Raw genomic sequence first — 13,328 nt, 5'->3', positions numbered from 1 at the left:
TTGTTTCATCGCTTATTTTTGTTACTCATTATACTTGCATCCGGAGGATTAGATAAACTGAGCCCAGTCATCTGTTGGGAGCACCCTTTTTAGTCTGTCTGAGCACAAGTCAGATTCATTCAGAACACCAGGATTGCCACAGTAAAATTTGGATTTATTGATATTTTTCTCTCAAGTTGCCTTTTTAAAAGTATGATTATTTTTGTATCTCTGAAGGGCAGAAGCTTTAGTTTTCTGTCTTCTTTGGTGTAGAATATCATTCTTCCTTCTGAGTTCTGTTTAAAATTCAGTATTAAATAAATGTTGTTTAGCTGCAGTTGGGTTTCATAGGTTTAATTACTGTAGCATAAACCTGCCATTCTATAAATGTTACAAACTTCCTTCTTCATGTTTTTTTATATGAATTTTTTGGCTCAACTTTAGTACTGAAAACAAAATGTCCCTAGCAGAAACCATATGTACCGATGGGATAAACTTAATCTATTCTTGATACACTGCTTACCTAAGTTTTGTTTTCCTGTTGCCCTTCAAAATTCCATTCCCTAGGTGTATGAAAGAGCGCCAAGTGTTGCTGTGGTCAGTTATCAAACCTCCGTTAATCAGATAATTCTTAGCATTCTGCTCTAACACAAAGAGTGGCCCTGGTGACAGAGTTGTTTGGCTGTTTTGGCTTTAGCTGCTGTCAGGACTCTGTAACCAGCTTTCAGAGGATGTCCTCTGGTTGTCAGTCATCACCAGTGTTTCTGTCTCTTTCTAGAGATGCCTTAGAGATTTTTGAACTGTGTAGTTACTCCAAGAAAGAAGAATGATCATAAATAAATGTGAATAATCTCCTGTAGTTGATCACTGATAGACATGGTGAAGCTTAGCTTGCCATAAAAAGGAAACCTCTTGGAATTGTGTCACTTCTGTCTTTGTCATCTTTGGTATCTAGATGTGTGGCTTTGAGCTAAATGTTCCCAAAAGTTCTTGTTTTCTTTTTGTGATCACTTGAACTGCAGTTATCCCCAGCTTTTGCTATCTGTGTTAGCATGTTTGGACTAGGTTATTCCATACCATTCCCAGAAGGGGGCAAATGTATTTGAGTATAATTGTTGTAACTTGTGCTGTGCCCTAAAACATGACATGATTCTTGTACAATATTCTCATAATTCTTTTCTTCTATCCCATATGAATAGTTACTAGTCTTAATGCTTTTCGAATAACACCTTTGAAATACACCTTTGTTTTTCATACCGATTCCAGTCCCTGACTTTGGAGATATGTCTGGGCAGATTACCTTGCTGATGTTTGTGAGCCACTTATTCATGATTACTAGAGCAAATTATTTGTATGGGAAATGAATAAAAGCTCAGCAGTTAATAGCAACTGCAGATCATGTGTTTAGATATTATTGTGGCCTGTACTGTTAGTGTTTGGCCTGGAACTAGGGTGATCTTCTTCTGGTTCCCATCCTGCCCCTTGGGCAGTGAAATGTCTTGGGGGAAGTCAGTAACATCAGAAGTTGAGACTGTAGGCAAAACTGTGAGCTGTTTATAAGGAGGGGGTGTTAATCATCATTCTTTTAATTGCCAGTAATTCTAACAGAGATGCAAAATGTATCTTCAGTTTCTACTTGATGCTCTGGTTATAATTGCCTTTTAAGATTCACTATTTTCAAAGCGTTTTTCATGCAGAACGTTTTTTCCTTTTCTGCTTTGATTTTAAGACTTGCACCAGAGATTCTGAGACAGTTTGCTCACCTACATGAATTTTTCCTCATAGAATCCCGTAGCAGGATTGTGCCATGTGCAGTTCAAGTATATATGAAGTCAGTCCTGCACATTGTTCTTCGAGGCATAATTGGTATTGTGCTGCAGTGATGCCACTCTCACAGAGAGAGCAGTGAGGTGTCTAGTCTAGTGAATACTCCTAGCCTCAAAATACTTTTAGCTTTCATTTATTCTTTGAAATATATCAAGTTTTATAAAGCTTTGTATGATTATGTTGCCTACGATTTCAGTACATTTTAAAAGTGGGGAATATAAAGCAGCAGCAAGTGAAATGTGATGTTTTACTTTATTCCATTCCATTTTATAAATACTAATGCTGCAGTTCTTGAACTGTTGTGTTTTTAAATTGGAAGTTACACGTTTCCATTTAGCTGTAAGATTTCACTTGTTAGAATGGATGATGCAGCTAAATTTGCATGTAGGGATTTTTTAATGTATTATTTTATTTCTTTTTCTTCAGCAAAATGGCCAGAAGTCCTTGAAAAATCTTATGATCTGATAATGTATGTGTGTGAATTTCTACTTTGGGATCGCAGTGCTCCTAAATAAACCATTTCTTACTCTACAGCATATGTTAAAGCCAAAAACTTACATTTCAGTGTGGTTTCAGTATGATTTCACATCTTTTGTCTTCTGCTGTATTTGTGGTTTTGTAGGCTTCAGACTATTATTTATAGGGGTTTTTTATTTAATTGGGTGGGGATAAATACTAAACAAACAAGAGGATCCTCGTTTACTTGAATTTCTGGTTTGCTTGTGAAAGGACGTTATTAAAATTTCTCTTGATGACAGCATAGTATAAACTTTCTAGCTAATAAGGTGTGTCATATATAGGAACATGAAACTTCCTAGGCGTTCTTAATATGTCCGTGGTAAGATTAAAAGTGTTCTGGGCTTAAACTCTCTCAGCAGCTTGCTGACCACTGAATAGTTGCAGCTGTATCTGCTAAATGGCTCTGCTTACAGCCAGAGAAGGTCTCTTAAATGAAATCAGTGGTAGCACTATTAATGTTTCACAGGCAAGGGTAACTTGCTCTTTTTTTTTTGGTTGGTTTGTTATGCATTATGGGATCCTATTTTTGCTGTGAAAACAGATATGTTTAAAGTAAGGTTGGAAACTTTTGCATCTCTGAAGACTAAGAAAAGACACCAGGGAAAAAAGAATTGCAAGAACCGTGTGGTTACACTTTTAATGAATTGGTGCTTATCTTGGGAGGATTCCAGCCAGAAAGATGTTATTTTTGATCTGCCTGCCTTCTTGTATGCCCTTACCCACTCACAGTGAATAGACTGAAACAATCCAGCAGTCCCACTCCTTTTTTAACTGTGGCAACAATGAAGGCATCATTTAAACAGAAGACAATAATGCTGGTGAGATACACAGATAGTGGCAGATTCAGAAGTCTGATAATGGTGGGTCAACGGAAGTGATCCAAATCTTGATCTTTTTATTTTTATTTTTTAATAATCACAGAATAAATGGTAGAAATAGAGAGAGTGGGCAAAACCCGACTCTTAAAGAGCCAGGCTTTATTTCTTCTCTTTATAAATTACTCTTAAGAATAAAAGGAGAAACAAAAAGAATGTAAGAAGAAAATAAAGGACATTGAAGTCTACAGTTCAGTATTGTTAGTCAGGGGGCTGAGATAGAGTTGAGAGGGCAATTGGCAGGTGATGATGTTTTAGGATTCAGTGACAAAATGAATATGCTTATTCCCTTTTCAAACAGGTGAGACACAATGCAGCGAGTATCCAAAAAGACTCCAGCTTAGGCAGATATTTTGTGTATTATTTTTGCTGAATGGTTAACATTGGTTAATATTGGTTAACTTTTTCAGTTGACATTTTTTCTGTTAAAAATGTCCCGTTGTCCAGTATATTTTTGGTGAAGTTTGTATGATATGAAGGCTCTCGTGCTGTCAGAAGGTTTCAAATAGATGCAGTTAGTATCAGATGCTGCAGCTCTGAAGGAATATCTGTGTATATGTGACTTCTGTGTCTGCAGTTTGAAAACTCCCTTAGCTTCTGTTGCAACTATCTTGTTAATTTGGTTAGACTGGATGCGTGCTCTGTGGTAGAACCAGATCATCTGTTCTACCACAGAGCTGGGACAGAGAATGCTTGCCTGCTTACTAGTATTGATGGTTGCAGTCCTGTGTATTTTTATCTCAGAATACAGAGAATGGTGCTTCCAGTTATTGATATATAGCTTTATATAGTTGAAAAACCCCAAACAAAGTCTGAAAAACTCTACACACAACGAAGAGAGCATTTTTTGCTTGTCCAATTTCACTTGCCTTTATTAAAAGAAAAAAGAAAGCTAAAATCAAGTAAACCCAATTCTGCTTTAAAGCGTTTTCTGGAAAGAGGCTGAACTTGGACTAAGATTTAAAAAGTTTTATCAAAATCTGTTATATAACTTCTTAAACTTCTTTATATATACTCTTGTTTTTAAGGATTACCTTCTGTGTTCTCATATTCCAGAATAAGTTGTTTGATACTGATTTGCAGTTTGGAGGAGGATGCATCAGGAAGTCAGGCTTTGGAAATGTGTTAGTCTCTTTTGTCGGGGTGCTGAATTGTGAGGCTTTTGGCAAGATTCCAGGTACTTTTCATCATAGATACAGGAAGAAATGAAAAAAAAAAGATCAATCTGCCTGTCCTAGGTGGACTCTTAGAAAACAGAGAACACCCAAACCTGAAAGGCTGGTTACAGAATTCCTGTTCTCTAGTACTCGGGTGAGCTTTAAAAATGATGCGTGGTCTTGAAAATAGGATGTTAAGAACTTACAATGCATATGTCACCATAATAGTTTTCAAATTAGCAAAGAAGCATTTAAACAGTGCAGATAGTGTGGGGTTTTTTTTTCACTAGCCAGCAGGTATAAGCCAGACTAAATGTCATTGCTGAAGCTGGAAAGGTCCCTCCCCCAGCGCAACTGGGAGATGGTATAAATGCTAAGCAGGGAATAAATGACAAGGAATTGCTTCAGGCTTCCCTGTAGGGTTTATCTCAATATTGCACAACCGTAGCCTAAAGGTTGGGGTTTCTTGGGTGATTTTTCTTTTCTGACATGCAGTGTTATAAGTTTACAGAATTTTTACACTCCTTCAAAGTAATTTGTTTGTTTAGTAGGATTGTTTCATGTGCCTGTTTCTTCATGTCCTTAAAGTGCAGTTTTCTACTGGTGAAGTTAAAGGAAGAGCTCCTTTAGCTGTAAACCTATGTGAAAGTCTCTACTATGGCCTTGGGTGTGAGTGGGGAGATGAATCCCCCAAATATTCATCGGTCAGCATTTGTGAGAAGACAGATCAATATTCTTAGGTCAGCTGCAGGCTTTTCCATGTTAGCTAGGTAGGGGTGCTTCAAGATTTTGTGTTTTTTATGGCTGCATTACATAATAATGTGGAGATAGGCTGGCCAAAATCCAGATCTGTCTGCTTCCTCATTGGCCCTTTGCCATACTCAAAAGCTCACACAAATTTCAGTGCTGTATAACTTTTTCAAACCTGCCATTAGTTTATTGAAGCAGATACCTGCGGAATGAGAGCCAGCATCCATTTCTTTTAAATGCTGTAAGAGATGTGACTGGTATCAAACAGTCTTTGGCAGAGATGTAGTTAGAATGTAGTTCTGTAGGGCAACATCCAACTTAACCAACAATCCCTTCTCGCTGCCTGAAAGCCAGTCTTTGCATTACATATTTTCTTCCCTCAGCAGGGAGGCAGACAACGATCTCCTTTGCTGCCCAGCTGTGATTCATCCCTGGAGCAGGTCTTTCCTGTGTGCTGACTGAGATAGGTCCATGGAAAAAAAATACCACGTGATCTTATAATTAAAGACTCTCTTAATTCATTACGTAGTGAGAGACTGAACTGAGATTGCAACCAGACAGACACAGCCCTTCGTAATCACGGGTTAGAAAATGCTTCTTTGGTTTGTGGATGTGCGTATATATAGCCTTATATCCATGGGTCAGGGGTAGGAATTGTGAGAGTTACAGCAGCTTGAGAGACTTCAGCTGTTCAATTCTCATGTATCTCCTCAGCATGCATGAGTGGTCCCTTCTTCCCTGGCAAACTCCTAACTAGGTCACGCCTGGATGCAGGGATGAGAGGCCAGCTGTTGACAGGGTTCAGGCACTTCCCTACAGGATGTGACCTTGGAGCATTTCACAGAAACATGGGGAATGTTTTGACAGAGCAGCACATGCATTTTGTGATCCTTGCTGGAGAATGTGTCCTCTGGATCAGTCCTTTAGGAGTAAATTCTCAACTAGACAGCTTGTATCAAAATGAGATAAAATCATAAATGTTTGGCAGAACTTTCAACCATTATTTATTTCTGATAATGCGCCTAACCTGAAATTATCTCTGTTTGCATCTCTGTTGATATATTAAGTGTTAGTATAACAGCCCTAGTGAAGTTAGGATTAGGACCTGCTTCAGTTCCTAAAAGGGGTTAGAGTGCTGTGTTCGAGCACCAGGTCTCAAATCTGAAATTCTTTACACTGAAAAGCCCAAGTTCTTTTTTTAGCATATGAATGCTAGTGATAGTATGCTATTTAAAACAGAGGAAGCTGCCATGCTGTAGATATGGCTGTTCACACTATTTTTTGTGCCTGAGGCTCACAAAGAGGATGAACTTCCCCAGGGACACTTCTGCCATGAGCTGGTTTCGTGGGAGCAAAACTTGAAGAATAAAATTACTGTTCTTTGTATTGATAGCTATAACTGTGTTTAAGCTTCATAACTCATTAATTGTGATGTTCGTAGCTCTCTGCAGTGCCACTGTGTACAGCACATCCTTCAGAGGCAGCACATGTCCATTTTTTGTAGTATTTTTTTCTTTATACTTATAAAATGGAAGGTTTTGCGATACTTGTGAATTGAGGTGGCTTCTCTGCCTAAACAGTCTGTATCCAGATGGAAGAGTTACCAAAGAGGTAACATTAGCTTAATCTATTTTAAGATATTTTAGTTTTCAACTAAATGTAGACAATTCTTAATTAACTTGAGATCCAGTGAAAATCTGTCTGAAATGAAATTGGGGTGACATGAAATTGTGCAATTTTCTCGTGGAGACAAGACCTAAGGCTGAAGAACAGGTTTTTGTTGCTGTTGAACATTTGTTTGGTTGCTTAATTGCTGTATTTGTATGTTCTATATGATAAACATTGCAGTAAGTATAAAAACATTACAATCTGAAGTTAAATAACAAAGAGCTGCTGATGGCATCTGGTATGGTCTAGGTTTGTGTGAAATATGGTTAAAGGCACTTTTTAAAAGGTAGAGTCTGAGGCATTCACCTTCCAGAGAAGTGGTGAATGCTCCATCCCTGGCAGTGTTCAAGGTTGGGTTGTAGAGAGGCTCTTTGGTTGTACCCAAGAGCCTTGGGTGACATGGTCTAGTGTGAGGTGTCCCTGCCCATGGCAGGGAGTTGGAACTGAATCATCTTAAGGTCCTTTCCAACTCAAACCATTCTATGATTCTATGAATATGATTTTGTGATTTAATGTCTGATGTATTCCGTAAGTTTGTTTAACTAGCAGTGTAGTGTCTTATCACAAAGAAGGTGCTGAGCATCTGGTTGTTGAAAATCTCTGTTTCAAAAAGCAAAATAACTGGCTCCAGTCTGAGAGAAAGAATTCTGCTGTTTGTAGGGATTTGAAGCCAGAAGCAGTTTCTTTATTTTCACGAGGCTTGAGCAAAGAGCTGTGTTGCAACCTGCAGTTATGTTGTTAGGTAAGGCAGGGAGGGGTGCAGCAGGTGCTTATTAGTACCTCTAGGCTACAGGTAAAGGTGACTGTATTCTCTTGAGCGTTCACAGCCCTAAACAGGTGGATATTGTTTTAGTAATTTGGTTGAGAGTGGACTTTATCCTCTGGTTCTAATGGAAAACTTTTCATAGAGATGTGTGAAAGAAATGGTAAGTTATAAAGTAACAGTTCAGATCTTCTCCTTGTTGTATCGCCCATCCTCCTACTTTTAAATAAAAAGCATGTGCATTAATTCAAAAATAAAGAAATTAATCTCTGCCCTTCAAACTAAAATCAGTTTATTCTGGAAGGTTCTTTTCTAAAGCTTTTTTTTTTTTTAATTTGTGGTAGTTTTTATTTTTTATTATTTTAATAAATTGATTTTAGGTATGAATTTGACGTGTTTTCAAATCTGAAAAATAAAAAATCACTGCAGAGCAGCACAGTATGACACTGGGCTCATACTGAATATTTGAGAGGTGATTATAATGAATTGAACTTGCATAACAGATACAAATGCAGAAGCTGACTTAGTACTACAGATGGTTTTGCCTGTAGTGCTCCTTCACGGCTTTCTGCAGCCAGGCTCTCCTAACCCTGCAGGAAGCCATAGCATAAGAAAACTTGCATTGTGTTTGAGTAACTGTAGGGTAAAGAAGGAAACAAAACTTGGAATTTTGGGTAATTTTTCTTTTGGGGTTTTATTACTCTCAAATACCAACAGGAAATGTAATGCTGGACTTAATTTTTCAAACTCGGGCATATTTGCCAGGAGCAATTTTAGATAATATTTCCCATAGTCCACAGTTCACCAGTAAATAATCAGTCATAGCACAAAAACTTTAGCAGATGGCCCCTAGATCAGCATTTTCCTTCTTGTTGTTATTGTTGGGTATGGCCCTTACTGATGCATACTTCACTTTGTTTTCCTTGTTCCTCCCACCTTCTAAACCTCCACTTTTGTATCCTTCTTTGCCATTATCCCCTCTTGCTCTACAGACTTTGCAGTCACATTGTTTCTCTGGCAGCACCAGTGCTTTGAGTCCCAGACACAGCAGTCAAAAGAGGTGTGAAGCCAAAGGCCTGCTTTGGGGCAGTGAGGAAAGCTTGAGTTGTTTGGAATAGTAGTGCTGCTGCTCCTGGCATTATCTTAGTGTCTGCTATTACTTACACTTGAGAGCAGCATCTCTGTTTTAGACAGACCCTAAAAATCCAGGTGCTCGTTGGTATCATCCCTAGCATTTTGGAAGTTAATGCCCTGAATTGAAAAATCATGTGTGTTTTTTCTTTCACACAGATAGTACAAATGCGAGGAGCTGTCTGTGGATCCTTTTCCCCCTGGCCTTCAGTGCCCAGGGATGAGTGTGTTCACAGCTGGCTAAGGCAGCTGGGGTCCTCATCCTGTGCTGAAGGAAAGCAGCAGCTTTGCAATATTGCCTTTGGCATCTGCTGTAGTGTTCCTGTGGAACCAGCAAATTCCATTTTTTCTCCTCAGTTGATGCAGCATTTCTCAAAACAGGCTAGTCAACATTTTTAAAGATTTTTTTATTGCAGTTTCTTTCAGAACTGGGAAGTTCCCAAACCCCATCCATCCATCCTTGCTGTATCATTTCTTCTGAATGGGAATTGCCCTTTTCCCATGTAGTGCTTGTGCTCCTTAAAGTCATATCTTGTCCGTCCCAATAATTACTGCTTTATTTTCTTTAGGTTAAAATGAATATAAATGGCATTTTGACACTTCTCTGCTCCAGTTGTGGTGCATATCTCTTTGTTCAAAGCAGCAGGCATACAGTGATGAATTGTACATTGAAGTTTTAATTGTTTTGTGATTATATCCACTCAGGTATATCAGGTACAGTTTGCTAATGATACACAGTTCAGTGATCCCATTTCTTGTTCAAGGGGATCACCTTTTGACAAGTATTTTCTAGGGGAAAAAAAAGATGCATTTGATGAATTTGATACAAGAAAGAAAATCAAGAAATTGTTTCTTTTTTTTCTAGAGGCTGTTGTTTCTACAGACATTATTCACTTATTAAAGACATACCATCTAGAGAGATGTATTCAAATTATGTATCTGGATTTGCAGATACCAAAAGAAATCCCTCTGGGGAGCCTTGCAGACTTGTAGTATTTCTCAGACTGTAGCAGTATGTTACTAGAGCTCTGTAAGAGAATTCTTTAAGTTTTTGAAAGGTCTTTTATCTGTAAAAAAACATTATTGACTTTGGCAGTTTTGATGAGGATGTAAGCATGAAAGTGAAAATCTTAATCTATTTGTTTTCCCATGTTTATTTTTGTCACTTCCTTGTAATAACAGTACTTGTGTTATAAGGCCTTTCTAATAAAATTCTGGGGTTTTAATTTGCCTTTACTTCTGTTTTACTACACTGCATTCTGTTTTTTTCCCGCACTTCAGGAGTATTGTGTGGTTCCAGTGCTCAGACTGAGCTTACACTCTGCAACTGCTATCCCTCTGGAGCTCCCTCAATTACCTGTGCGCAGAGACATACCTTGTATTGAGGTCTCTGGCTTTTAGGCCTTAATTGGCTAAGAGCTACTCAACTCAGGGTTGCTCAGGTTGTCCATTAAATCTGGAAACAATGCTTGATACGTGCGTTTCTAAGAGCTGCCTTGGGCAAGTTGGCTATTTTATCAATATGATAATAAATGATATCAGTATTACTTACGTAACCCACACACTTTAATCCTCATTGAATTATATGTGAAGGAAATGAAGAAATAAACTGCTGCTGACAAAGAAATCAAATAGTGTATTAAAAAACAACTCTTCTTTCTAATCAACTTCAAAATGAGTGTGTATTACAAGCCATGCTTTCTTTCCTATCAGAACACACAACTCCACCCTCTTTTCTCTGAATGCTCTTTACCTCTTTCTTTTGGTTCACTGTATGGTCCTAATGGCTGCTTTTGTACATTTCCTTTAATTTCACAGTTGTTCCTGTCATTCTGAGAGCACTGACATATGATGAGAAGCGGGGGGCATGCAGTGTGGGCTCCAATGTGAGAGATGCTGCCTGCTATGTGTGCTGGGCCTTCGCTCGTGCTTATGATCCCACAGAACTCATACCGTTTATTAATCAGATTTCAAGGTAAGTTGTGGCAACAGGAAACTGAGTTAATGTTTAAAATCTGTTTAAAATTAGGAAGGAATTAGACATGAATAGTCTCCCACTGTAGCTTCTAGAAGTTAATAATCTAGGATTCTAATGCTCTATTTATGACATTTAAAATTAGTGATGCAAAAGTGAAACATTCATTGAGGGGAAATACCTTCATAGAGGTTTTATTATCACTAATAAGACATTTCAATTCGGAAATACAAGGGGTTTTTTCCTCTTTTGATATCCTCTATTTTTATAGAGTACTTTTGATATCCTCTATTTTTATAGAGTACCTCAGTCCTGAACGACCAGTGTGCTAATCTCCACTTACAGTTGAATAGAAACACATGCATGTACTTCTCTGTTTCAAAAGACTTTAAAAAGTATGATTTTTCCAAAGATTTCCAAATCAGGATCTGTGATACTCCAAGAGTGGACTAGAACTTGGTGCAGCTTTTCACTTAATACAGGATGACATTTTTGCAGATACAAACTGTATTTACCTTTTTTCTTTCATCTCGTGCTTTTCCTCCTGTTTCTTGTGAGATTCTCTCTTTAGCATTTAGTCATTTTGTTGGCAGCTCACTGGCTGACATTTCAAGGTGTCTTTAATGGGTCAGTTGCACTGCAAACACAAAGAGGTAGCCTCTAACAGTTTCTTGGCAGTCTTTCAGTACAACCATTGATAGCAGCAACTCAGGATTCTTTGTCTCCGTTGGAGGGGTCTGATCAGTAGTCATTTAGTATTATCTTTAAAGAAAAAAAAAACCCCAACCAAAACTTGGACTGTACAGTGATTTGTGGTCCTGGGTATCTGATGTCTGACTCAATTTCTAGGGGCTCCCCTGCTTCCAGACTGCTGACAGAACTGTTTCAGTCTCATCCAAAAAGCCTTGTTTGGGAATGCAGGATTGCTTACTTAGCAGATTCCCAAAGAATATATGCCTTTTTCTTCTCTAAAACCTATTTTAAATGTTTTTGGGGACAGACTGTAAGCTTTACATATCTATTTTTATTCCTTTATTCAGGTACCCTGTGCCCTTTCTGGTCTCTGCTGTTCTTCATCCTTGTATCTTCACTTTCCGGTGCTGGTCCTTTAACGTAGGGTCACACAACAATGTCTCTTATCTGTGTGGTGCTTGCTTCTGGGGTTTTTTGAGACCTTGATAAAATCTTTCTGTCTAAAAACCTGCTGTCAAATTTCTTAAGGCCAAATGCTGGTTTTCTTCTTTTTGTCTTAAGCTGTCATGTCTTGTCTCCAAAGGGAGCAGACAGAAAAGTTCTAAGACATCTTAGCCTTGTGTCTCTGCTAAAGCAGTTTCAGGTTGTTTTAATGATGTTTCATCTACAGTAGCATAAATACTAAAGGAGAGGAGTAGTGTAACAGCAGGCTGTGCTAGAACATGATGCCGTCCACTGTTGCTGGATGACTTTCAGAAAGAGAATACAGTGCTGCAGAATAGACCTGCTTCAGTTAAGCATGCTAGAAATAGTGATATTTGCCATAGTGAGTTATTAAATATTTTATTTTAAAGGGTCACATGTAATTCCCTTCTAGCTGAGTTCATGGTAAATTATATATTGTAAGAAATTCTTAAGCTTGTTCTTTGTGAAACTTAACAAAGCCAAAGTGCAAGTGTGTTAGCCTTCTGTTTATCAGAATCCTGATCTGCTTATCAGGATTTTTCTTCTGCTCATGATGCTTTCAGCAATGTATTTCTCCTTTCACCCTACCATGGTGCAGAACAATGTTGTTGTCCATACGTTAGGTACAGTCTCACCAGTTTGATTTTTCAGGGTTTGTGGTATTTTGTTTTGTGTCACAGGGCTGAGTGGGAACTCAAGGACAGGTATGAAGGAGGTTGTGTTTCTGAAGAAGCTCCTGTCTTGTAGTTTTCAGACTGTTCTGGAAACAAACACTTATTTTCTTTTTAGGAAAATGTCAAGTGAAAATAGTTGCAAACTGCTGCCTATGGCAGTAATAACCCTTACCACTGTGGCTGTGCCAGCTATGACAACTTCAGTTGTTTGGAATAAGTTGGTGGAGCAGAGAGAAACACAGGGTGGACAGCAAGGGGGAAGCTGAAAATTGCATATGAGCAATTGTAAGGTGTTGTGGTTTGTATATGCTTAGTTTTCTAACAAAGCGGAATGGTATTTTAACAAGTATTCATGCAATACTAAGGCTTTACTTAAAAATCTTTGTAGTTCTGTTGGCCATAGCTTTTCTAAATATAATCAACTCTTGAAGGCAGAATTGCCACTCCAAAGAGAAACGGTGGAAAAAGAATATTCAAATAAAGGATGACACACAGTTTCACCTATTGTGTCAGCAAGCCCATAATTACATACAGCCTTTTTTTAAATCTAGCCTTAGGTGTGTCACTGTTTTACTTAAAGAAGAGTCATACTTCTAGCCACAAGCGAATTGTTGCTACCCTGAAAAAATGCAGAACTCAGCATCTTGAAGCAAAGTACATAATATCCATTGTGAGCTGAATTACACAGCAAAAGCGTCTGCCTATAGACGAATGCAAACTATTAGATTCTTAGAGAAAAATAAGAAATTGTTTATTTGAAGGGAAGATACCACCTCCTTAGGAGAACATCATGCGTGACTGCGATCCTGAACTGTTTGCTTTGTCTTGGTGCTAGAAATTGCAAAGGGTTTA

At 38.2% G+C, this 13,328-nt stretch overlaps 1 protein-coding gene across 1 annotated transcript in view; it reads left to right on the top strand.

Moving 5' to 3' along the window:
* The window catches only part of TBCD (tubulin folding cofactor D), a gene marked incomplete at its 5' end in the record, with an annotated part of 121,702 nt that overhangs the window by 42,951 nt on the left and 65,423 nt on the right, over nucleotides 1-13,328 (top strand). The window contains one exon of the mRNA XM_080629102.1: nucleotides 10,488-10,644. Coding sequence (XP_080485228.1) covers nucleotides 10,488-10,644 — 157 coding nt within the window. The remainder of the gene's footprint in view (nucleotides 1-10,487; nucleotides 10,645-13,328) is intronic.

This window comes from Psittacula echo (assembly GCF_963264785.1).
Source record: "Psittacula echo genome assembly, chromosome: 14".
Lineage (NCBI taxonomy): Eukaryota > Metazoa > Chordata > Aves > Psittaciformes > Psittacidae > Psittacula > Psittacula echo.
The sequence above is the reverse complement of the archived record's forward strand: the minus strand, read 5'-3'. Positions and strand labels throughout refer to the sequence as shown.